General features: G+C 41.0%; 1 protein-coding gene across 1 annotated transcript in view; it reads left to right on the top strand.

Moving 5' to 3' along the window:
* Positions 1 to 27701, top strand: part of cacna2d3a (calcium channel, voltage-dependent, alpha 2/delta subunit 3a) — a 185340-nt gene that overhangs the window by 73818 nt on the left and 83821 nt on the right. The window contains exon 6 of the mRNA XM_061736038.1: positions 23374 to 23536. Coding sequence (XP_061592022.1) covers positions 23374 to 23536 — 163 coding nt within the window. The remainder of the gene's footprint in view (positions 1 to 23373; positions 23537 to 27701) is intronic.

Genomic DNA, 27701 nt, shown 5'->3' with positions numbered 1-27701 from the left:
AATACAATAAAATTAATATAAATTAGACTCCACCAGCATAACAGTGTTAACTGTCAAAGTTTCTCAAAATGGATGGAAAACAAGCAAAAAATAAAGTAAGGCGATAGGGTTGAAGGAAGAAAACAAAGACGCATGGCATGTGACCACAGACATAGCATTTGCTCTGATGTACAGTAAGATCTAAATTAAGAGGTACTGAAAGGCAAAACTAATAATGTGGTGCACATGTTTGTCATTAGACATCCTCATGTGAACACACGGCAGAAAGATAGACTTATAGATGTATTTTTACTTATGGGTCCTTAAACAGCATGGCAAAACACTGATCTAGCACAAAAGTTCACAATCTCCCTCAGACTGTGCCCCTGGCCAAGCACCTTTATTTCAATGTCTGTCCCTTGAATATCATCTTAATGTTGAAACTTCATAATGACGGATGCATATACATCTTTTGATCACTCATAACGTCTCTATCTTCTTCATTTCTTTCCTTGATCCGTATAATCTTGTGCTGTTGGATGTATCACAGCCTGGCTTGAGGGCAGGACTTCAGACAGCAAAGTATCGCAAAATGCATCAAGCAGAAGTTCAAACGGAACCAAAAGGAATAAAAAAAGAAAGGAATAACTTTGTTTGTGTTACACAATTACATTTTTAGAGGATTTCATGGTTATTCTAAGTTCGTCTTTGTGCTTATCAAGATAACTGTAGCTCCAGCAAACCCACATGACACAACAGAGAAACAAAGAAATAAAACCCATAAACTCGTGACACATTGAACACATCTTATAAAGTAACAGTTACTTTCGCCAAATGACTCCATGCTTCATTCTAAATCGTATTAATGTTCGGAAAGTTTATTTTATGGTCAATTAAAATTGTGCATTGTTTTAGAAGAAGTGTTTAAGAGCTGTGAGGCCATGAAGTACACAAGCATGCTGCTGTTCCAGGTGCAGAAAAACTGAAACACATCCTCTCCTCCTCCATAGTACATTTTCCTGACTCGTACTTGTCAAAACGGAGTTTCATTAAGCATTTTTTAATCTGGACTTGGTTTTTAGTAAGAACGTGGTTTATGTACAAATCTATTCACAGATTTTCAAAGATTTCATTGAATAATTCCCAGTTTACTGCAAAATTAAATTAACAAATGATTTAATTTCGTTACAATTTTTTTTTTTTTAATGAGTTTTAGCTGGTGTGTGTGTGAACATGTGCCTGTGTGTGTCAGCGTTTAAGCAGGGGTTTCCGTCATTCTTCGCAAATTAATTTTTGATTGTTAATTGTGTTCTGAACTGTGTGAGCATTAAATTAATTGAGTGAGCAGTTCCAAGATGAGATCATACACGTGAACAAACATGTATGTTTTCCTGAGAGCTCTATGTTTACGCCCACGTAGATGAACGTGTGCTCGTGTCTGAGCAGCTCTGATGGTGGCATCTCTAATAGTGCTTTTTGCTGCAGCACATGGTTAGTAGATGGTAATTATCACCAGCTGAGTTGAAAATACAGCATCCACGCTGTAGGGTGAAACCTCCTCCATCACTATTCGGGGTATATTATAAATTGTTTGTGTGGTTTATTGCAACTGGATACATATTTGCCTGGTAGCAGTTTGATAGGAATTTCCTTATCTGTCCTTTCCAGAGCTCTTCTGCTTCCATGTGAAATTGGCACAGTAATCTGCTGCAATTTTCCTCCCTCACTCTTTTACCCGCAATGCTCATGTTCTGTAAATAGGAGAGCAGAGAGCAGTCTCCCATGCCCTCTGTAGCCAATGGATTACTTCCTTGGAGGTTGGAGACAAACGACCAATTGCCAAGCCCGATGTTGACTAAAAATGTAGTCCCAGTCTGGATGGAGCAGTGAAGGAAATGCTTAATCCTTTTTTTTTTCTTACTCCCCCATCTAGGATGAAACTGTAGGATACTGATGGGTAGTCACATGTGTGTTAATTCACCAATATGCTGTTCTTATTGCAATCCAAAAGTATTGACCCTTCTGTATGTGCACCTGTGAACCCAGATGAGAGTTGTCCCATCACATGAAAGGTCAGGGATGCAAAAATGAGATTCCTGAGGTATTAGTTTTGACTGTTCAATCTATACTCCACAATGAAACTGCTTACAAGTGACGTCTCGACTAAATACCAGCTCCAATCGTGAAACACAAGTTAGCTTTCTTAATACGATCACAGAAAGATATTTCACAAAGAGACATAGGTTGCTATAAAGTATAAATCATTCTCCCACAATGACTCCATCCATCCATCCATCCATCCATCCATCCATCCATCCATCCATCCATCCATCCATCCATCCATCCATCCATCCATCCATCCATCCATCCATCCATCCATCCATCCATCCATCCATCCATCCATCTTCTACCACTGAAATGACATTGGTTTCCAGAGGTATTCAGGAAACACCCACAGACCTCCCTCTCCCCAGCCACAACCTCAAGCTTGTTTAGGGTATCACTGATGGGTTCCCAAGCCAGCTGAGAGCTATAACTGCAGCATCTGCATGGTGAACTCATCCAGATGGGATGTTGCAAAAAAACCCCACCTCTCAGAGACAACTCAGAAGGCATGGTGACTACTGTAGGTGTTCAAACTACCCAGCTGTCTCCTTTTGATGCAGAAGAACACTGACTCCACTTTACGTTCATACGTGATAGCTGGACTTTTCTACCTGTCCCTGAGCTTGAGCCCAGGCACCCTTAAGAGGAAAGTAGTATTGGTCACCTGCACTTGTTTGCACTGCAAAAAAGACAACAGTATTAGAATTATCAAACGTTGTCGACTATACTGTGTTGGCGACATGTGCAATGCCGTATTTTACACAAGTTACGATGTTTCCCTCAAACCAACAAGTACTTGAGCTCAAATCCTACCAATGTAAAGCACAAGTCAAATGTTAAAATCCTATTTCAGTTTAATTACTTCTTTTTTGCAGTTTTAAGAAACCTTAACTTATACATGAACATTCCATGTATGAATGATGCATAATTTGCTTTCAAGCAGTCTTTTTTCTTTTTTTTTTATGTTAAAATAAAAGTTTTAATTACATTCTAAGAAATATTTGCTTACATCTAGGCAGTGTCACCAAGCCGTCCTATCTCTACTATAGACAAAACCGCCAAAGTAACTGTACTCTACACCCATACTACTCGTTTCTTGTAAAAACTGTGTATCACTTACGGCACAATGTCCCTCAGTAACAATGATGAAACCAGTGGACATCATGGCAGAGGTGATTTAGAGACTGAATAAATAATGGCAGAGAAGAAAACAAATAAAATACGCGTAAGAGATCATACAAGAGTAAGTTTGGGCTGCATTGTTAACAGCTACGGGGTTTCTCTAAAGTAAAACTGGAAAAACCTTTGCACTGTTTTCATTGTCATGCAGCTCTGGTTGATGTCTTACATGTTTCTTTTGCTGCAATTTCGGGCTGACCAATATTGACTCAGTTACCTTTATCACACTGATGTAAGAATAAGTCAGCACCAGCACCAATAATTATGAATAACACATACAAATTTATACTATTTTATACTTTTTATTATTACTTTTGTAATACATCAATAGTTCCCCTGATAACGTTCAGGCCTGGATTAAATCCTGCATAAGAGAAAAACAACCAAAGACATTGCTTTAATAACAATACTTTAGACTGATTAAGACTGACCTGACTCTTGAATTTCCTGTTGAGTGTTGACTAAAGGTCTGTGGCGAGTAGGGCATTACTGATAATTGTTGTTTCAACAAAGAACAATGACTTATGATACAAAGAAGACCGAAATAAAACTTTGACGCTTCGTTAACTTGTTCTTTACATATTTGTCCATACATTTAAGCAATTTCACACCTCTATTACGTTATTTACTATTTTATTGCAAATGTATGCTCTGAACAAAAATGCAGCGATTACAATTCATATTTATGATCATCAAAACTGTTATGTGTGCAAAGAATATCTGTGCATCACATGGCTATTTTAGACTTACAGACGTGATTCATCGGAGTTGGTGGGCTCAAAATGTAAGATGCATGAAGCTGAATTTTAAGTGTGGCATACAAACCATTACTTGGCCTTTCTTCAAAGTTATTTACTCAGTCTGCTGCCTCGATTAGCTATATCCATGCCCCCTGGTTGTTTTCCAGTCACATTTCCACACTCCGGGAGTGGTGGCTTCCCCTTTCACAACCATGGAAAAAGAGGGAGTGGGCAAAAGTGTAGAGTGGAAGAGATTAGATTTAAAAGTAAACACCAGAGGGCGGAGCGTCACGGTCGGTCTTCCCTGCTTCCAAATGGTGTCTTTTCCAGTTTCTTTCTGGAGGCAATGGAACCACCATGTTGCTCCATGCAGTGAGAGTATTTATAAAACCCAACAAGGAGCGTTTTCATTTTGTATGTGAGCACGTGTGTGTTGGCCGTGCTCTTATACAACCTTTGCTCTGAAGATAACGAGCTGCTTGGGAGCTAGTGTGTAAAAGCTCATTCATGATGGCTCGTGTCTGTCTGCATCAGGCTCAATCTGGGTCAGAATCAGTCAGAATGATTTAAAAAAAAAAAAAAAAAAAAGTGGGGGCACGGTGGCGCAGCTGGTAGTGCAGCCGTCTCACAGCAAGAAGGTCCAGGGTTCGATTCCCGCCGGGGACGCTGTGGGCGCTGAAGTGCGTGTTAGTTCCCCCATGACTTCAGTGTCCACACCCTGGGTGGGGTTGGCGAAAGGGCCTTTCTGTGTGGAGTTTGCATGTTCTCCCTGTGTTCCCTTGGGTAGCTAATGTGAGCTACTCTCACAAAAACATGCACACAGTCCTGGGCTACACATGCCCCCTCTGGCCAACCGGGGCGCCAGATGGGGTGGGGAGGATCCGGCCGTAATAACGTGATCCTTCCACGCGCTACTCCGGCTGGAGAAGCCCCACCCTGTCTGGTGAAAAGATGCGGCCTGCTCACTCCTCAGGTTAAGGAGGAGACCTGAGCTCAGTGCAGGGCCCTCCCGGGGTTGGTAGAGGATGGCGATACCCTGGGGCCTCATTTATAAAGCTTGCTTGCGCACAAAACAGGGCTTGAAAGATGCGCAAGCCACCTTCCACGCAAAGGTTGGGATTTAAAAAGAAAAAACTAACCGAAAAATCTGCGTATCCCTACGGCAACCCTGACCCTCCCGTAGGAACATGCTTAAGATATGGGGAACTGGCGACGCAGGCGGTGAGGTGGTGAAATGAAGCCAGATTCATGTCATACCCTAATAATGTCATCACATATCACAACATATATCAGACTTATAATATAATAGCGCTGATCGTGTCCCTCTGTGTTTGAAGCACAGCGTCAGTCAGGACTCTGCTGCTGCTGGAGCCGCAGTGCCAGGACACGCCGGGAACCTCCTAGTCACCACCGCGACAACCGTAGAGTGACTGAGGACAGAACAAATGAGGGACTCCGTAGAGCGTTTAGGGGGTCTACGGAGCCCCTAAAGGGACACTGATTTTTTTATATATATAATGAGTTTTACGCGTGCGTGAAACCTTTACGTGCAGGTGTAAGCCTAAATTATGGTTCCGCGTTAAAACGACACAGAGCCTACGCCGTAGGGTACGCGGCGACGCGCACCTACGCCGTAGGCTCTACATTGGTGTGACGCGGAACCATAAATCAGCCTTGAGCAGGACTGAGGGGAGAGGGGAGGGGAGGAGGGGGTGCGGGGCTGCCGGGCCGTTCTCGCATCGCCTTCGCACAGTGTCTTGATGATTTGCAATTACAGGCTGAGCCTACCGCTAGTTTTTAAACTGGAAAAAGTGGGGGGGACAAAAACATGACTATTTATATACGTTTTCTACTTTTACTGTGACCACCAAATAATGTGGTTTTCCTGTCCTCCACCTCATCAACAACATCTCGTTCTCAGTCTCAAACAGACTGCAGGAAGCCGCTGCGCATGCTCAGCAGGCTCATTCATATGCAAATAATACTTTGCATTGCCCATATATGGTAAAAAGTGGGCGTGTAGAGGGCGGGATATGAGGCAAATTCAGCTACGCTACCTTCCAGCTGGACTGTGATTTATAAAGCGAACATTGCGTGCAAGTGTGCGTGCACGCGGTTTTATAAATCCAGATTTTTTTTGCGCACGCCATTTTCCGGCTTTTGGCTTTACGCGGGCTTTTAGTGTGGATCCTACGCACTCTTTTATAAATGAGGCCCCAGGACTGTTACTTAGCTAGGAGCACTGGGTGATAAAATGGGGGAAAAAAACCGGGATAAAAATATTAAAAAAAAAAAAAAAAAAAAAAAAAAAAAAATTATTCTACTGAATATCTATAATATATAGAGTGGTCAACAAGCATGGTTATGCACTTCATAAAGGTGGTGGTAAATGGAAACTTTCAGCACATCTGAGTTAGATGTATTGCACATTCACACTTTCTGGTTTCAAGATGGAGAATGCCAAACAAACAAACACAACTTTTGAAGTTCAAGTTTACATGTTGAGTAGCATTGTTTTTTTTCTTTGTTCTGATTATCCTGTTACTGTCTTGTCTTTATTTTGCACTTTTTCTATTACTACAACATGTTGCATCTGATTCTGGTTGGACAGCTGTGCAATGTTTTTTTTTTAAATGGCAAAAGAATAGTAGGTATTTTTTCAGTGATTGTGGAGTGTCATACTAGCCCCTAAATAAGCAATTTGGAAGTATTTTTCATGATGAAACACATTAAGAAAGATTTCCCATTCGTGTAGACGTTGCACTTCAGAACTGTGCAAACATTTTACATGCACAAAACTTGTGCTCGTTACAAGTTTAGCAACAGTGAAGCCTGTAGTACATGGCTGACGTTTTAGTAGCAGATTGTTATAATTTGTGCTTGAAATGATTGTTAAAATAAATAAATGAATAAACACAATCAAATATTCTAAATGATTAAACACTATCAAATTTGGGAACAGATGTAAAAAAAAGGAAAATATATGTTGTCTAGTGATTTATAGAAATTCATATAAATGCAGTATCTGTGTGTGTGTATATATATATATGTATATATGTGTATATATATATATACATATATATATATATAAATATATATATATATATATATACATACATATATATATGTGTGTGTTGTGTGTGTGTGTGTGTATATATATATATATATATATACATACATATATGTGTGTGTATATGTATGTATAATGTGTGTGTGTGTGTGTGTGTGTGTATGTATGTATAATGTGTTATCTTGTAAAAACAAATGTTTTTAATCTTTTTATACTTTACAAAATATTAAAAAATTGCCTGCTTTTTTTCTGAGAACATCGTCTCTATCCATGGGTGCTGAATCAATCACTGATGTTCAGACAACTTGAAAAGAGAGTTTGAATCAGAAGATGACAACAAAATGTATGCATGCGTTATTGTGTCATTTATGCATGCATTTATGTTAGAGACTATAGTTGCTGAATTATTGTATTAAGTTATTCGTTAAGTTAAGTTAATCGTTCAATGTGAAATGGTACATAGTGTCATAGTCTACAGTATGTAGAGTAAATTTCCCTTGCATTTTGATAGAGAGAGATGAAATATGCCCTGCTTTTTACCGTTCAGTAACCTTTAATCATCTCTCTCTCTCTCTCTCTCTCTCTCTCTCTCTCTCTCTCTCTCTCTCTCTCTCTAATGCACTGCAGTGTTAAAGTCAGGTTGTTAACACCATGATCATGGACTACATTAGTGGCACTGGGCACTCTTTCACTGTAATATTGGAATGGCATAATTGACTTTCTCAACACATACACCCACACTTGGACACACACACTTACATCTCTACAGCAAATGATGCTCAGAAACAAGTATGCTCGCGCACACACACGTATATATACATCACGGTCTGCTCCTGCCTCCAATCACACTCCCACACTGACACCCACACTGTAGAAAGTGAAAAACCGATGCACTAAAATGTCATTAAAATCAAAATTAAAAGCCACACGTTGTGAATATGAATTAGTCTGTTAAAACACTCAGAAAGTATTTTGAGTTCTTTTGTGTTTCATATCCTGAAGCTTCTAGAGATGCTTGCTCCACGCTTTCCACCTCTGCTTTCTAAAACACTTATACAGTCACACTTCCATACACCTTTAATTTCTAATAGCTATTTTCAGTCCTGGATATTCCACTTTCATTCATTTTTTTTTCCTTCTTTTCAAGTGAACATAGTGTTCACAAAATAAAGTCAACTTAACAATAACTTGAACATTTGACAATGAAACATGAATAGAAAAAAGTGCATCCTATTTTAAATCTATATTTCTGCACATCAGGATATAATACAAACCCATGCAGTGTTAATAAAACAGGTCCCAGACCGGTATCTAAAAAATGCCTTCAATACAGCCTCAAATATACAAAAAACACGTGACATGTTGGAGTGTGTCATTTTCATTTATCTGAGCAAGGCAAAATAAAGAAGTTGTGTGTGAAAAACCAATAAATCGTGGAACCACTTTTAGCAACAATTACTTGAATTAATAGTTTTCTGAATAATGGCATCAGTCTTTCACATTGTTGTGTATGGATTTTGACATACTTGTCTATTTAACTGAAGATTGCAAGCACTCATTTATGCGCTTAATCTCTGAAAGTCTTGTTTTCTTATAGTTTGTTCAGCTGCAACTTTATAAATGATTTAGCTCCCTTTTTTATTGCTTTCCTGATTATAAATACCTGGCTGTCTTATGTCTCTTTTCGTTCAAGCACAATGCAATATATATTTAATCACAGACACTACAACACCTCACACAACACATCACCCATCACTGTCTTGTCTCCCTTTTCCTACTTTCTTAAGCTCCACTTTTGGTGATCTTAGTCCTCTTCGGCAGAATTTTTTCTCTTTTTTTCTCTCTTCTTTCTCATTCCTTTTCTTGAGGGACTAATAAAATATAGTACACTGCCAAGACGACTGGTTAAGGAGACACACTCACACACACACCCATGCACACATACACAAAAAAGAAAGAAATTATTAGCCCAAGTCCCAAGTCCTGACTTGTTGGAACTTTTGAAGTATAGTCTTTTCCAGCTTTCTTTTTTTAATAATGGTGATGAGAGTTGTGTATTTTAAGACATAGGTTTCTTGTATAAAGGGACTGTTGTGTTGGGTGGGAAGGGGACGCTGCAACAAAACAAAACAAAAAACCCCAAAAAAGAAACCAGCATTAGCATGGCAGCACCTGTGTCCAATTGGACTCTCAGCAGTCTGACCAGCACTTATCCATGCTGGACCCTACTACGGTATGTGTTGCTTACGTTGTTCTCTCAAATGTAAGTCGCTTTGGATAAAAGCGTCTGCTAAATCACAGTAGTAGTAGTAGTAGTAGTAGTAGTAAAATGATCGGAAAATGCATGTGACAGTTTTTATGCAAAGACATACTAACATTTCACATTGGGTGACTAGAAAGGAGCCCTATTTCACTGCTGAAGCTCACTTGAAGTTTTGTAATAGGAATACAAAAGGTGTATGCAAGGAGATTATAGGAGAAAATGATGAAGCGTCACGTCAAAGCCTCAGTTACACAACCTCTGGCATAGGATGCCTGCATACAATCGACTCCATCTTGATCAATGGGAAGTAATCCTCTAATCTTCAGAGACTTCCTGTAACATCTCATTTGCATTTTTGTGTGGGATGACTCATCCTGCAGATGGACAATGAGCCCAAAAGATCTCAAAACTTTTCTGACATTCCATGAAACTATTGTAGCATAGCAAGTAACAATGCATTGTATATCTTAGCTGCATTTCTTAAATTGTTACTAATTTTAAAGGACATATTGTTACATACTGTATAGTCAAGATAATCTGTAGCATGGGTGCTTTGTTTTTTACGTGTTTTGATCCATTTTCTTTATTTTATGGGTTTAGCTGAAAGGGTCTGTAAATTTTAAAAAAAGTAGGTGGAAATTAACAGGTTGAATCTGGATAAGAAATGGGAAAAATGTTAAGAAAGAGAATAAGTGAACTCAAAAGAGGTGCATGTGAAGAGACAGTTGGGCCTTACATGCTGCAGGTGCTGTTGATCTGCATAAAGATGGTTTGTGCATCCTGAAGTAACGCTTGTGGGCAGTCTTGATAAGCTTTTCACAAATTGATTTTTATCGAGTTTTTGTGCTACTTTTGGTAGGCTGACGTCTTGGTCTAACTTGCAAAAGGTGTGTCTGTCTTCGAGAATGGGACCAATCACAATGGAGTGGCGTGGGCGGTTGGCGAGGGAGCGGGGGGAAAGGGCGAGGAGAAGACTGCATAGACTGTGTTAACTGTGCTGCAGAAAATAGGAGAAAAGCAGAGAAAGGGAAAGTAGTTGACCACTTGATTTTGACACTACTGGCCACAATTACATACAGTATGTGGCCAGTAGTGTCTAGTTGCCCCAAAGGAGATCGAAATAATAATAATAAAAAAATAACAAAGCCATAAAATAGCTTAATAATTCCTCTTTTAAGACATTTCCAGTGATCATGGAAATATTGTTACTCCGTTTCAAAAGAGTCAAATCATTGATCACTGTGCATCCAACAAAAACACCTAAATGTTAAAAGAGAAAGAAATTCAACTGTCATTTCACACAGACAATGAAAACAGAAGTCAGTGTACTGGGAATTACAGAAGTACAAGAAACTGGTTCTTATAACCTAATCAAATGCTTCTATATGACAGGGCACATAAACATTGAATCCAGATTTATCATGTTTGAGAATCATGGTGTACCCATCATCTGACTATTGCACCGGCCTGTGGGGAGACTAATAATCTGGAGTTGCTTTGGTTGGTCAGGTTTCAATGGTATGTGTCTAAGACATTAAATCAACTGATGACCTGAATATACTGATTGACAAAGTCTATCTATTCAATATTTAGAACCATTAAACTCAAACAGTTAAACCTTATCCTTCGGGTAGGATAAGAACATTTTTGCACATACTGTAGATTGGCAACCACAGACTTCAGACTTTAACCCCATTGTGAAATTTGTGGGAGAAAATGTTATACAGCAGTCTGACAATGCCAGTTTAAGTTTAAATTTTTGGCAAAAAAAGGTTCTAATGCTAGATGCAAATAAATATGAAATTGTATAAAGTTGCATAAAAACCCCCAACTACATTGTTTTAACTGTTAACCTGTCTAGTGCTTTTTTTGGTATGACCAGAGAGTAGAAACTGAGGCGGTGTTAGGATTGTATCTGGGTGAAGGTGTCCTTTACATACAATAAGATGATGACTTCAGGTCATAAACAATGATGTTAAATTGTCCATAGATAAGCACTTCAGTTTTGTTTTAGTGTGACTTTCTCAGTTTCTGAGATCTGAAAATATATCTCCAGATGCGTGGGAGAGTGTTGTCTTTCCTGGGTGTTTTTGACTATGTGATCAAAGTGTTACTGATTTAAGCACCAAATCTGAAACAGTTTCTCAATGACAAGGGTTGGTCAGAAAGGTACAAGCGCCTTCATGCTTGATATCCAGTGACCTGAAAGAAATGCTTAACAAGAAAAAAACAGAGCCTCAAGGGAGGAGGAAAGGGAATTACAGAAGAGTGTACAAAGAACAACTTAAATGGAATTAAAGTGGAATTCTGCAGCAGCTATTCAACCATAGCCTGACCCAGGAGAAGGTTCCAGTGCTGTAGAAGAGTTCTCATTCATTTGTCCTTAATGAGTATAGACCCCTAACATCACACATGTTGGAAGTCCTGCAGAGACTTTTATTGGCCCACATAAGCTAACAAGCACCTTTCAGGACTCACTGCAGTTTTTTATTGTCATGGGGTTTAAGTTGACAATGCCATCATACACCTACTCCAGCCAATATACTGTCAGTACAAAGCAGACAGCGCTGTGAGGATCATGTTCTTTGATTTCTCATTCGCATTTGAGACAATTCAGCCTTTTTTACTCTGAAAGAAACTCCAGCTCATACAGGTGGATGCCTCTTCTTTCAGGTGGACTTTTGACTACCCACCGAACTGACCACAGTTTGTAAGACTGAATGGTTATGTATCGTACCAGGTGGTCAGCACCCCAGGAGCACCACAGGGGACTGTACTCTCACCACCTCAGTTCTTGTACAAGTCAAGTTCTGTCATTTCCAGAAATACTCAGATGGCTCTGCAGTGGTCAGATTTATCAGTGGTAAACTAAAGACTGAGTACAGCTGTGGCCAGATGTTTTTTTGAATGGCACAAGTATTGGTTTTAAAAAACTTTGCTGGTTCATTGTTTTTAATTGTTTTTGTCAGATGTTTCAATGGTATCTTGAAATATAATTACAATTAAAGCTGCAAGCAGCGATGAACGGGCCCTTGCACTCATGGCCACCGCCCCCCATAAGCATATGAGAAATGACACCACCCACGACTTTCTATGTAAAACCATTCAAAAGTTATGGCAGAAAATAGGAACTATGAAATATCGACCAATCAGAAGAAGGGGCGGGGCTAACTTGCACCAATTATGGTCAAGGACTCAAAACCATGTCTGATGACACCACCCACGAGTCTTTATGTCAAACCATTCAAAAGTTATTGCAGAAAATTGGAAGCATCACATATTGACCAATCAGAAGAAGGGGCGGGGCTAATTCATGTCAATGAAGGTCAAGTCCTCAAAACTGAGTCAGATGACACCACCCACGACTCTCTATGTCAAACCATTCAAAAGTTATGGCAGAGAAAATTTTTGTAGGGGGCGCTGTTGAGCCATGTTGCCACGCCCATTAATGCAAACCATGAAACACCAAATTTTTTGCCAGACCTGGCTTCCGTGCAAAATTTGGTGACTTTTGGGGAACCATCAAATATGGACCAATCAGATGAAGGGGGGGGCTCGCTTTTTGCCATCTAGCATCGCCACGGTAACGCTTTTGAAAGAGAAAAGTAATGCGCATTGTCGCAGGATGGAGTCGCACATTTTGATGTATAACACACCTGGGTGCACGTTACGGTTCGGGCCGTATTTACTGCCGAAGGAATGGCATAAATTATGCCAAAATTACACGATTAATTGAAAATGGCCGACTTCCTGTTCTGTTTCGGCCATGGCGCCAAGAGACTTTTCTTTAAGTTGCGACATGATACAGGTGGGTACCGATTTTTGTGCATGTACGTCAAACCGTATTGTGGGGCTTGAGACACGAAGTTTTCCAGGGGGCGCTGTTGAGCCGTTAGGCTACACCCATTAATGCAAACCATAAAATATTAAATTTATCGCCAGGCCTGACTTGCGTGCCAAATTTGGTGACTTTTGTTGAACTATCAAATATGGACCAATCAGATGAAGAGGAGGCGCGCTTTTTGGCGTTTAGCGTCGTCATGGTAACGCTTTTGACTGAGAAAAGTAATGCGTGTCGTCGCAAGATGGAGCCGCACATTTTGATGTATAACACACATAATTTTAGCTTGTCTAATTTATTCTGTCACCAGACACACAGCTTGCCATGAAGCATCAGGCATTTTTCAGGTATGTCACGACAAACCGTGTGTCCGATAACAGCAAAAAAAAAAAAAACAATATAGATAATATGAACTTCGATGAACTTATATAACATTTTGAAATTTAAGCTGAAATATCCAAAACACTGAACACTGGTTGTGCACGGTTGGGGGTGTGTATGAATATGTATGAGTGTGTCCGTGTCTGTGTGTAACGTGTCTGGCGATTCAATGATCTGCAAGTTTTGCCAGCACACAGTTGACTGGAGATGGAAGGATACGTGCAAAGAAAGATCACGTACTTTAACGGCGACGTCTGTAGTAGGTGGAATCATAATTTTGTATTACAGTACGACACGCTCTCCTCGCGTGGTGCGCGAGCGAGGTCTGTTTCTTAACGCAGCTGGTTGTCTGTGCAAACGGACGCAAACGCATATGGCAGCATAAACACAGGCTCAAACAGCAAGTAATTTCCAGCCTTAACAGTGCTGCTCAGCCCGCCGTCTGTACGGAGTAAACTGTGGTTCTGTAGCTTCTGCTGGTTTCTCTGGCGGCTGCTTCAACATGTTTGTTATGTTCATGAGGGCAGCGGGGGCGGGAGCGGCAGAGAAGTGTGCAGTGTCCCCAGCTTTTAGTGACCCCTCTTTCAGCATTTTCTCCAAAGAAAACTTCAACTAGTTCGGGAGTTTTAAAAACCAGTGCTTTGTTAACGCTACCGCTGCTCTTCGACGCCATGTTCATTGTTTGATAGTTTCACACCACGCGCACGTGTGAATTAAATGACGTGACTACTTTTTTTAGGAATTAATAAGAGAATCCATTTAGAATCGGAAAATCTATTTTTTTTCAACACATGCCTAATAATCAATGCTTGGAGTTTGTGGGTCTTTGCTAAGCCACCTGCCTCTTGGATGCCCAACTTTTAAGCCTTGATGTTCACCAAATCAAAAAATAAAAAGGACAAACTTGTGGCACAAGAGTTAAAGAAGATTTCTCTCTTAAAGTGCCCTAACTACCGTGAAGCCTTAAAATTGTAATAAATTGTCCAAAATGCCAGAGTAAAATTCAACAGCATTGTTTGTCTGTAAACTAACAAAACAGCTTTGCCTTCTTTTTCTTTTTACGTTTTATGTGCATGTGATGATAAAAAGAAGGACCAGTGAGGACGGTGAGCAAAAGCATAAGCTAAAGTATGCAACAAGGTGCTGTCTCACCTTGAAATGGCGACTCTCTCCTTGGTAAAAGGCTATTAAGTGTAATCAGGCCTGATTAATTACATTGATAGACACAAGGCTTTCTAGCCTAATTGTTGGCTTTATCTTGGTTTTGCACCGTGCTGAGGGGATGGTGGTGCTTCTCAGGAGGACCTGAGAAGATTCACTCAACTGAAAGTTATTGTTGCTAGAATGGAGGAGCTAAAGTGTTGAGGTGAGTGCATTTTTTGACACAAAGAGGAAATAGCCCTATGAAGTAAGTGTTAACACAATGAATTACATTTTAGGTGCAACTGCAAAGGACAATTTGAATTGTTTGATGACAAAGATATGGTGACGTTGACATCACTTTCAAATATTACAAACAAAAATACATTGAGTCAGCAAGAAATCTGGTTGCAGCACTCCTCAACAATGACAACATCATTAACACCCTTGCAAATGCATGTGGAGCCAGAATAATTTGGCAATTGTACTCATTTCCATTCCACCGATGAAGTTTCCTGCTTTTTCACCGTGGAAGATCAACTGCGGTCAAGCCAGCTGTCATTTGTACTCACGTGGTCAAATCAGCCGCTCCTAAATTTCGTGTGCATTCCAATCTTTAGCGGAACTGAGTGATCACGGCTCAAATACAACCGCCGGTTTTCAAAATATGATTTTAAAACAAAATCATCTGACAAAAGTTTAAAAAAAAGAAAATGTATATCCTGGTGTTGATCAGTTATAAGTCTGTACATTAATTATAAAATTGGTTGATAGCTGATTTGGGTTCAGGAGTATATCCACAAGTTATGAAATGCCCAACGTATGATGTTTCAGACGTGGTAAAATCACTTAATCATTTATTACTATTTCTATTTCTCCATAATCTCTGACAATGACTGTCAATGAAGTTCAGGAATAAATGCTCAACGCACCCAAGAAATACCGAACACTTGCTGTAGAAAATTTGAGAGATTAAGGTAAAAAACTCAATTCCTAGTTCCTACTTACTTGATTATAAGGGTCCAGTGGGTACTTTGCATCACATACTGTTTTTGTGGTTCTGTGGAAATGTATTTATTCATTATGTTGTGCGTCGCCCATGTGAAATCTGGATTTATAAATGTATGAATATTTTGTGATTTTGAGGACCTGTAAAACCAGACTTTGCCCCTTCTTCCTGAAGTCCTGCGACCCCCTGCTGCTAACTCCTGGTTATCTCGGCCTGGGTCGAGATAGTCCGTTTACGACCCCACTGCATGGCCGGAGATCAAAACAAGGACCCAGCAGGGTTTCTGCCAGGGAAAACAGACTTCCTTGGGGTTTTATGACACCTAAGCAGGGGTCGGGAAGCAGCGGAGCCCTAAAACCAGGCCTCTTTGGACAGACACAAAACCTACCAGCAACCCCCCCAGCCTGGAACTGGCTTTAATGTGCCTCATAAAATGGCGACCGTGTCATGAACCACAATCCCAGCATGCCTTGCGGGATGGGGCGGCGCCTGAAAGCGCGCGCATCCAATCGCAATGAGGCACCGATGACGTCACTGCAGCGCGCGTAGGATCAAAACCCCTGCCGCTGCTTCTTCTTTTTCTCCTCTCTTCCGATCACCCTCTCATCCGAGCTGGATCGTTTGGCTCTGGGCCAAGATCCCATCTCCCTTTCTCCCCCCGGCTGGGGGGAGGTGTAAGGCCCCATCGGGCCGCTCCGGTGGACCTGCAGCCCGTTGAAGCCGCGGTGCACGGAGCCGCCCCCATCAGCTCCCGGTCTCAACTTTTCATCCAGAGTCCTGCTTCACGTGTCCCCGGTCCCTGGGAGCTGGAAAGGGGGGGGAAGCCGCTCCGAAGCTCGGCCCCGGCCCAGGGTGAGACCCGTTCCTCTTTCCTAACTTCTCTCTCTCTGCTCTTAAACTTCACCTGAAAGGACCTGTGGACAGCCTGCCCCGCGCAGAACCGAGACGCATCTCGCCGCCCGTCCCGGGGCCACGCGCTCAGGCCGACGGGCACCAGCACTCAGAAGAAGTAGACTGGCCCCGCGCGCCCCCGAGACGACGTGATAGCCTCCGGACCGCGGCTGGAGCGCCGGCTGCTTCAGCTGTACCCCCGTCCTCTCGTGATTCCAGAGTCAGGAGGAGGAGCGGGAGAGGCGGGAGGACTCTCTGGGATCGGACTCCGACCAAAGACCCGGCAGGAACCCCTGATCGGCACCCGGAGACCCGAGGAGGCGTGAGGTTTTGAGACCTGGGTGTATGAGTTTAACTGGGAGTGTTACAGAGCTAAATCTGTGTTCAGAGCTGAGATTACACCACCATCATTATAAGGACTGTTTTCATTCATTTGTAGTCACTACTTTCTGCTAGTCATTCATGTTTGATTATTTGGTAGTCGTTGTTTTCTGCCGTAGGCACGTTTTAAATGCTGCGTTCGCCATCCGGTCCGATTGCACGTGGCCCAGAGGGCGCGTCCATCTTTAAAAGACCACAGGAGCCCCGTTGAACTGTAGATGTTCTGTATCTTCGTTATTATTGCTTGATTTCTTCTTTTTTTTTCATTCCATGCATTTAACGTTTATGTTTCATTTTATTGATTGTTGTTTTTCTAGTTAATTAATTGTTTTATGGATACTTAAGCCATTTCTGCCATCAGGTTTATTTGGGTGTTGCGTTTATCATCTTTTGACACCCGTATGTAAATAAATTCTGATTGATTTCTTTATGATTGGTTGTGTTATTTCATGCAAGATTTGGTCACAAATTGATTTGTTTAAGCAGAGCCTAGTGTTCGGATATCACGCCTTCACTGTTATTCTGTAAGATTTGCTGTTCTGCAGGATAATTCAAATCATAATGAGACTGATTTTCTGCTGTTAGTTATCGAATCCCACCGGAAGTAAGGCCCCGGCGGTGGTGCCCCTACGAGAATTATCATTTTTGATAATACAATTTGATAAATAGTCAACTTTATTAATTATTAATAATTCTTTAATAGAATTATCATTAGCCTTGATAACTGGACAGCCAAGCTACCTATGAGTTGCACAACATAAATGGTGCCCCGTGTGAGGCTCTCTCGAAACGATATTTGTGACCAAGTTGTATGAAATAACAGAACATTAATTTTGATCGGGAAAGAAAATATTTTTATTTTTATTCCCCTCTCATTATCTGATTCCTACGGTTATTTTAAAACCTGTTAATGGCAACCTCGCTTCACTAAGGGTTGGTTGCTTTGTTAAGTTCTTTAATTTTATTAGTTTGAACTTTTATTTTTCATCACACGATTATTAATCTTGTGATTGATTTCCTCTGCAACCTTACTTCACTGAAGGTAATGGTTGGGTTTGCTTTAAGTTCTGTTAATTTTATTAACCTGAACTTTGTCTATCACTCAATTTTTGTGAATCTGTTTGAGTAATTTCCTCTTGCAACCAGGTTCCATGGAAACTAATGGTTGGCTCGCTGTAAGTTCCTGATTTTTATTAACCTGAACTTTTATTGAGGGATCACTATTTTATTAATCTCTGATTAATCCCCTTTTGCAACCATACTTAACTGAAGGTAATGGTTGACTTAATTTCTTTAATTCTATTAATTGAACTGTTGCTGATTACCCCATGTGAGTTATTAATCTTCTCAGATTAATCTCTACTGTGTTTTAAGTTGAATCTTTAATTTAAAGTTATTTAAAGATTCCTCCCTTTTTATTCACTTTATTAATTCCTTTCAGTTGGTTCTTGCTTCTAAGGTTATAACCAATACCCCAGTCTCTCAGGGTTTGTTATCGGTTTAATTTCTTCTAATCTGGGTGATAACGTGAGCTGACTTCGTTAATAAGTGTAATCTCTTGCCAGAATCCCAAGCGAAGCGCTGGTGTCTGGACCGTGAGCTGAGGTGTGGTTATTAATGGCAGAGAGCTCATCGCAGTGGACGGAGAACCAGCAGAGGTGGACATGCAGGCTGATAGAGATCGACCGACAGGCAAGTCTGTTCTTAGGCTGGACCCAAAAGTGGTGAGCCCGGTCATCTCATCCCCTGAGCCCCCTGGTCAGACGCCACCATGAGTAAGCCAAAAATTAATTACCCGAAAGGAGCTGCGGCCCTTCCCAGTTTTCACTGTTACTGACGCTGAAGAAGCAGCTCAGCGTCTTCTTAAAGTAAACCAGAGGAGAACAGATCACGATTAACAACCAAGGCGCAGACGCCGTACCTCAGAGCGAGGGGGGTCCCACGTTTGACCTTTTTTTTTTTAGCGAAAGAACACTGAACAGCTGCATTACCTTGTATGCAGCGGCCCCCTCACAATTTTTCTGACCCAGAAGTGGAAGCCCGCTCCACACCTGAAAGGGGGGTAGGATACTTTGGGGCGTTAAAAAAAAAAAATTCACGCCTACACACAATTTCCAGGCTTGCATAGCCGACATAAGTTAATTTGTGTGTTTTTGTCGCCTAGCAATTAATCAAAGAGTGGTTAAATTGTTGGTTTTTGATTTTAGGTACAGTGTACATACTGAAACCTAACTAACCCCTCCTTTTATCTTTCATCTACCGCACTTTAAGAGTGATATCACTGTGTTAGGTAAATGAATGATGTTATTGCTTTGAATATGTTTTTCTTTTCATATTTTTGTGCATTGCTCGCCTAGTGGACTAACCAGGCTAGCCTCACGCCCCCAACCAGAGTTTATGACCACATGGACTGGTGCACCGTTGTTAGATTCGACAACCAGACCCTGCATTCCGGTTTTCGATTCGAAGGGGGGATGTTGTGCGTCGCCCATGTGAAATCTGGATTTATAAATGTATGAATATTTTGTGATTTTGAGGACCTGTAAAACCAGACTTTGCCCCTTCTTCCTGAAGTCCTGCGACCCCCTGCTGCTAACTCCTGGTTATCTCGGCCTGGGTCGAGATAGTCCGTTTACGACCCCACTGCATGGCCGGAGATCAAAACAAGGACCCAGCAGGGTTTCTGCCAGGGAAAACAGACTTCCTTGGGGTTTTATGACACCTAAGCAGGGGTCGGGAAGCAGCGGAGCCCTAAAACCAGGCCTCTTTGGACAGACACAAAACCTACCAGCAACCCCCCCAGCCTGGAACTGGCTTTAATGTGCCTCATAAAATGGCGACCGTGTCATGAACCACAATCCCAGCATGCCTTGCGGGATGGGGCGGCGCCTGAAAGCGCGCGCATCCAATCGCAATGAGGCACCGATGACGTCACTGCAGCGCGCGTAGGATCAAAACCCCTGCCGCTGCTTCTTCTTTTTCTCCTCTCTTCCGATCACCCTCTCATCCGAGCTGGATCGTTTGGCTCTGGGCCAAGATCCCATCTCCCTTTCTCCCCCCGGCTGGGGGGAGGTGTAAGGCCCCATCGGGCCGCTCCGGTGGACCTGCAGCCCGTTGAAGCCGCGGTGCACGGAGCCGCCCCCATCAGCTCCCGGTCTCAACTTTTCATCCAGAGTCCTGCTTCACGTGTCCCCGGTCCCTGGGAGCTGGAAAGGGGGGGGAAGCCGCTCCGAAGCTCGGCCCCGGCCCAGGGTGAGACCCGTTCCTCTTTCCTAACTTCTCTCTCTCTGCTCTTAAACTTCACCTGAAAGGACCTGTGGACAGCCTGCCCCGCGCAGAACCGAGACGCATCTCGCCGCCCGTCCCGGGGCCACGCGCTCAGGCCGACGGGCACCAGCACTCAGAAGAAGTAGACTGGCCCCGCGCGCCCCCGAGACGACGTGATAGCCTCCGGACCGCGGCTGGAGCGCCGGCTGCTTCAGCTGTACCCCCGTCCTCTCGTGATTCCAGAGTCAGGAGGAGGAGCGGGAGAGGCGGGAGGACTCTCTGGGATCGGACTCCGACCAAAGACCCGGCAGGAACCCCTGATCGGCACCCGGAGACCCGAGGAGGCGTGAGGTTTTGAGACCTGGGTGTATGAGTTTAACTGGGAGTGTTACAGAGCTAAATCTGTGTTCAGAGCTGAGATTACACCACCATCATTATAAGGACTGTTTTCATTCATTTGTAGTCACTACTTTCTGCTAGTCATTCATGTTTGATTATTTGGTAGTCGTTGTTTTCTGCCGTAGGCACGTTTTAAATGCTGCGTTCGCCATCCGGTCCGATTGCACGTGGCCCAGAGGGCGCGTCCATCTTTAAAAGACCACAGGAGCCCCGTTGAACTGTAGATGTTCTGTATCTTCGTTATTATTGCTTGATTTCTTCTTTTTTTTTCATTCCATGCATTTAACGTTTATGTTTCATTTTATTGATTGTTGTTTTTCTAGTTAATTAATTGTTTTATGGATACTTAAGCCATTTCTGCCATCAGGTTTATTTGGGTGTTGCGTTTATCATCTTTTGACACCCGTATGTAAATAAATTCTGATTGATTTCTTTATGATTGGTTGTGTTATTTCATGCAAGATTTGGTCACAAATTGATTTGTTTAAGCAGAGCCTAGTGTTCGGATATCACGCCTTCACTGTTATTCTGTAAGATTTGCTGTTCTGCAGGATAATTCAAATCATAATGAGACTGATTTTCTGCTGTTAGTTATCGAATCCCACCGGAAGTAAGGCCCCGGCGGTGGTGCCCCTACGAGAATTATCATTTTTGATAATACAATTTGATAAATAGTCAACTTTATTAATTATTAATAATTCTTTAATAGAATTATCATTAGCCTTGATAACTGGACAGCCAAGCTACCTATGAGTTGCACAACAATTATCACTAGAAATCACAACCAGATTTCACTTTAAGAAAAAAATTACTACTGACGCCCGCATTTTAGAGCATTTATACTGTAAAGAATAGGAGGAATGGAAATATGAAATTCAAATATTTTACTTGGTTTAAAAAGGTCAAAAGCCTAATTCTGCATGATGTACTATAGAAATGTATTTCTCCATAATATCTACTAAGTAAGTCCCATACTTCTTTTCAGGATTTAGTCGATTACCCGCAGCCTCATTTTTACACGCTTTAACTTTAGAAAAGAGGAGAAATGGTTATATGCAAATAGTTGAAATTATTAAAAAGGCTGAATGCTTTTTTTTTTTTTCGCTTGAAGTACTATATATGAGAAACTGTAAAAATGCTCCATAATCTGTGGGAATTACTCCCATACCCATCTTCAGGACAAAGTTGACTACACACATACTTCACTTCAAACACATTTACTGCAGAAAAGTGGAAATATTTAAGTGTCAAATTCCAAACATTTGACTCTATTAAAAAGGCGAATCACCTTTTCTGCTTAAGGTACTCTGTGTGAGAGACTGTGGACATGTACTTTTTCATAATCTCTGGGAATTACTCCCATAACTATCTAAAATGACTACACACATACTCAATTTCAAATATTTTTACTGTAGAAAAGGGAAAATATTGAAGTGTGAAATTCCAACCATTTGAATTTTACACCTCAATATCCTTAATTGGAGCAAGACCCCCCGCCTCCCCATGAAATGGACCTGGTAAGCTTAAACTTAAAGGAGCTGTATGTAAGAGCAATAATAAAACGAATCATAAAATGACTCCGATATGTCAACAGACATTTAAAAATCATGTTAATTTCAAATACTTATGTCACTGACAACAGCCCTCAAGCCAGGATATTCCAGTTTAAAAAGAGGAGTTGCAGCCCTCAACTGATGTTTATGTTATCATTTTTTGTTTTGGCCTGAAGCTCCACCCTCCACCTATCTCCCAATCACCAAGTCAGTATTGTTTCGGCATCCGGGTTGCCAGCTCGGCTCTAATTATCGCAGCCATGGCAGCCTACGTTCCTGCTGCATTCTGCAGCCTACCTGGCAACCTCTGGTCGGGGGGAGGAGGGGGAGGGTACACGCCGCTCAACAATATTTTGAAAGTGACTGCAGTACCAGTTTTGGCCATTTCTTACAGACGGCTCCTTTAAGTATGAGTGTGAATGTGTAAATGTAGTGACTTTACATGTGATAATTATTTAATTTATTATGAAGAGTTTCGTGCCACACTGAATAATCCCAGAAACAAACACAATATAAAATATACTGGACAGATATAGCCTATACATCCTGCTGGACTGAAAGTGTGATTTGGGTTTACTGTGATCATAATTGCAACTTGCGCTTGCAAACCTGAAATACAAAAGGTGAACATGTTTCCATGTTGTTTAGTTTTGTGCGAACACAAAAACTACACATTGAACAATTTTGCATTTCTTTTAATAGCTTGACTATTTTTATCTGTGTCTTGTCTAATGCTCTCCATCAATTGTGGCTTTTGCGGGCATTGCCCTGTACAGTGCCTTTGGGAGACAGGGAGTAATGTGCTCTATATTTGTCTAGCGTTATGATTTATTAATGCTCTCTCCAGTATGTGCTGCGCCAAGAATAGTTTGTAAGCAGAGCATCTCTCACAGCATCTTGCTAGGAAGGGAGTGTTTGGAGGTTTGAAGTTAGAGTTGTCCACTCAGCAGCTCTCTTGTGCAACAACGTGTGTCCTGGGATGATCCAAGTATTCAGGTTACCTTAATATGCAAGCCGCTCTGAGTCAGCACTTAAGTGGCCAGGTCCTTCTATATATTGACAGCATGACTCAGCAAGTTCATTCTGCCCGTCAAGTTTTTAAGGATGTAAGGTCAAGCTTTAGCTGTATTCAGATGGTTTCATCTCTTTATCTCTGTTTTTTTTCTCTTTCCAGTATGAATACTTCAATGCTGTGCTGATCAATGAGGTTGATGAAAAGGGGAACAATGTAGAGCTGGGAGGAGAGTTCATCCTGCAACCCAATGACCATTTTAACAACCTATCAGTCAACCTCAGCCTCAGCGTGGTCCAGGTACCAACCAACATGTACAACAAAGGTATGCCCCCCCCCCCGTAAACACGCTTCAGAAAAGGTTACAAATGCATGTGAAACTGTTGGTTTGCATTCTATTAGAAATAGTTTTTATTTCCATGCACAATTATTATTACAAATTATAATCCACAAAATGTATTTTATCGTGAAAAAATACAATATGAAATATTGATGATAGGAAAAACATCACAATTGAATAAGAACTTTTTCTTTCTCTTTCACAGCTTATCGTATTATTGTTCATAAAATTAAGGCACCTAAGTTACAAATAAAGGAAAGGAGGAAAAAAAAAAAACATTCCGGATGTCCGAAAGACAAAACCTCCTATCTGAAAAACGCACTCTCCCTAGAGAACAAAAAGAATCAACAACTTGTTTTCTCGAACAATTATATTTTATAATGGATACCCATGTTTACACTGTTTATGGACAATATTATTTAAATTTTACAGGACTGACGAAGTATTGATGAATTGCAAAGTTGAGATTAGAATATATTCCCTCCATTTAATCATTTTGCAGAAAGGAGCTTTTGCGTTTTGGCCATTGATAATATTTTCACACTTGATCATTAGACAAATAAACTAATTTAGCACTCTCCTTATCAATGACTGCTATACTGTAAGTCTGCTATAAGGACTGTCTGTCTGGTGTCAGTTATAGAGCTCTGGACCTACGTGACCTTTTTTGTTTTCAGCGCCATGTTGGCAGGAAAGGAAACTCGATCACGTCACACGTCAAGGCATAATCATGGACTTCAGAGCGTCTGAGTTTTCCATGCATTTAAACCCAAAAGATAAAGAAAATGATGCTGCTAATTTTGAAAGACTAAATATTACTGAACCTTACAAAGCTCCAGGAGTAGTTTTTTTAAATCATTGAAACTGCAACGCAACTGCCAGACCTCCAATATCCCGACATCTACGACTACCTGATCACCTTCGTCCTGATCCGGGTATTCTCTTTAAAATGACAAAAGCCTGCAGGGGTATAAATGGACGTTATGTTCTGGATTTGTGAACAAAATTCACCTTTGGACTCTGTCAGCAAAGGGTTATTTTATCATTACTAGAGGGGTAAGTGGCACTTCATTCATTTAATTAACAAATGCGCTAAATAAAGGCACAACACCAACACAGTCAGTGCAGGCTAATGTCATCTGCATGTTCATTAGAATCAGATGTTACCGTGGATTTTCGCTGGATAAATTGTTAGTCACTCACAAAGACTAAATGACCCTCAGTTGAGGGCATGGACAGTGGTCAGAGAGGATGGTGTTGTGCTTGGAGCCTTGACAGCTTCTCTCATGTGTCAGCTGTTTTGGTCCATTTTATGGGATAAATCCATTCATCCCGCCTCTCTGCATCTTTGGGAAACCACCAAAAAGCTTGATTTGTTCCCCCTATTCTAATATTCCCGGTACAAAACAGCTATCGGGCACTGTTTCTACCGTTTACCAGCGCATGAAACAGCCTGCTCGCCTGCTTTGGCCCAGAGCTCTTTTATCTATCCTTAAAATAAAAAAAATAAAAAAATCTCTTCAAACATTTCTTGGTCCAGTATTGATGTTTCAGGGTGTGGGTCTGAATTAATGGTGATCCTTGTAGTATCCTTATCTGGAAGGGACTCGGAGTGGGGTAGCTGGTCCTCAATATAGAGCAGAGCCAGCTGAGGTGGTTCAAGCAGCTGTTTATGCCTTAAACACCCTAAGATGGTGTTTAGGGCATGCATAACCAGGAGGAAGCCCTAGTGCAGACCTAGTATATGCTAAAAAGAGAATTTCTAATACCCTTCTGGAAGAGTGGGGTGTGAAGGCTAAGGAGAGGGGGGTCTGGCCCTCTTCGCTAAGGTTGCTGCCCCCATAACCCAAAGCTGGAAATGTGAAAGTTAATGGAGGGATCGATGGGATGGATGTAATTGTAATTTTTCTGAAATTTGTTCACAGATAATACTTTAACAAAGTAGAAATGAGCTAATAAATTCTAGTCCAACAATGAAGTCTCAGTTTAAAAATTCACATATTCTAGCTATGTCCGGATATGGATTTGACTTCATTAACTGTAACTTTTTGAATCATCCCTACCACACATTAACTTAATTAGCAGTTAAATAATTAGACTTTTCCTGATCTACCATCCACTCAAATCCAACTAGGGAAGTCGAAGCCTTGTTACAATGCTCTGTGGACAGAGGGAATGTCATGTTGGCTTAACCCAGCTACCGGCTACAGAGAGAACATGGAGAGACAAAGTAGATGAGAAAGAAAGTAGGTTAAATCAGACTGATGGAGGGTCCGACCAACCGATTAATTGCAGCAAGGGAGAAAAAATTAGAAAAAGCAAGTAAGAGTGACAGGAGGGGAGTACTGTAGGTGAAGCAAACTGAATGAAAGTGCAAGCAAAGTAAGGATGGCAGAATGACACAAAGAGAGAAGGACAAATTGAGATTTGATTTAGAGGCAAATGAGTGGACTGCTGTACTCATTGTCCACACAGTCATACACGCACAGCTTTGAGAAGTTTAGACCTGTTGGCTTTGTACAAAGGTGGTGATGATTGGCTGGGACTTCAGGGAGCTCATTGGTGGGGTGCAAAGACCATGGATATTAACCCTTACTGTCTGTTTTGAACACCTAACCTTTATCACTTGCATGTTATGGTGAAGTACAGAAAGAAGAATTGTAAGTCATAGCAAAGTTTGGAAGTGAAAGCAGTTTTGAAAAAAAATATTTTGGGTGTTGTTCCCATGTTCTTGTGAATGGGAATCAGTGGACACCATTCACTCCCATCCTCCTTCACATAAGTGAAAATAAGGAATTTCTGTATTTTAAAAAACAAACAAACAAAAAAAACTATTAATATTAAATTATTTTTGTTTGAGCTTTTCTTTTTGTGAAATTCCAATAGTTTGCACAATTGACTTAGATCATTGTAAATGATTGCTTCATAAGATTTGCGAGCATTATTACTTAAATAGTCTCCATCTTCCCAATATAGAATTTCTAATTTCTTCATATTTTGCAAGCACAGTAGTAATCAAATGTAATTAATATTCTAATGGGTGTCCCTTGCTTACAGCCTGTCAGAAAATAGAATTGTACTGGAAACCCTAGGTGGAGTATTAGTTTAGGTGTCGGGCTGGAAGTGCTGGTGAAAACATGGAAAAACAATCAACAATGTCTAGTTTCCGCAGCTCTGGAAAGCTAAATGGCTTCATGCCAATTTTAATTATTCTGAGTTCAGATTTTGCAGCCGTAAAAAGTCAGAGTGGTTATACTATGTAGAAAAGCCTAATTTCAGTTTGAAATTGGTCTCCCAATAATTTTTGTTATAATCTAGCTCAGCCAGGGGAAAGAGGCAGTGACATGAAAGTGGAAACCGGTAAAACTATATTTAATTATTAAAATAAATAAATAAAGATCAGGATGCTGAACTGAAACACAAAAATAGGCCTGAGGGGTGTTTCCAAATTAAAGAAAAGAATAGAACCAAATTAAATCCTTCAGAAAATAATTACATGCATGCGGGTGTGCAACAGAAATGAGGTAAGCCTGGCCTAGTTTCCAGGCTGCTGGACGAGCGCCTCATTACATCAACTAGTTCTTTCTCAACATTTCTACAAAGTCATCCAAAATAGGAGCAGCAACATGAGTTCAGTTATTGGAGAATTCAACCAAATGTTGCCCGGATCAAGGAGTGCATGGGAAGCATGTGCAGGAATCTATAGGACCTGGTGGGAATGGTGGGGTCCACAAAATAATCTGTTTTGTAAGAAAGCACTGATCACTGAATTTGAAAAGCTCTGAGATGAATCACTGGTTTTTTCATGGCAGTGGATAACCGTTACATTTCTCAGCATCAAGTAAATAAAGAATGGTGCTGCAGTGGAAGTATGACAGTGCCGATGTGGCCAATGTCATTTATTGCAGAAATGAGTGCATTGTGGACTAAAAGTCAACACTTTTAGCTCAAATTTTTATTGATTCTTTCATATTTTTTTTTTTTTACATTTTTGTTACATTTTCAACTTGAATTTACCACAATGATGGATAAAGGAAAGATCCTGCTACAACCATCCTAGTAACATATTCATAATCATTTGCAGTCTGATGGGACAAAAAGGTCACAGTATCTAAAAGTAAACAGGTGTTGAAAAATAATTGATTGTACA

This window comes from Cololabis saira, chromosome 12 (genome assembly GCF_033807715.1).
Source record: "Cololabis saira isolate AMF1-May2022 chromosome 12, fColSai1.1, whole genome shotgun sequence".
In the NCBI taxonomy this organism is placed as follows: Eukaryota; Metazoa; Chordata; class Actinopteri; order Beloniformes; family Belonidae; genus Cololabis; species Cololabis saira.
The sequence above is the reverse complement of the archived record's forward strand: the minus strand, read 5'-3'. Positions and strand labels throughout refer to the sequence as shown.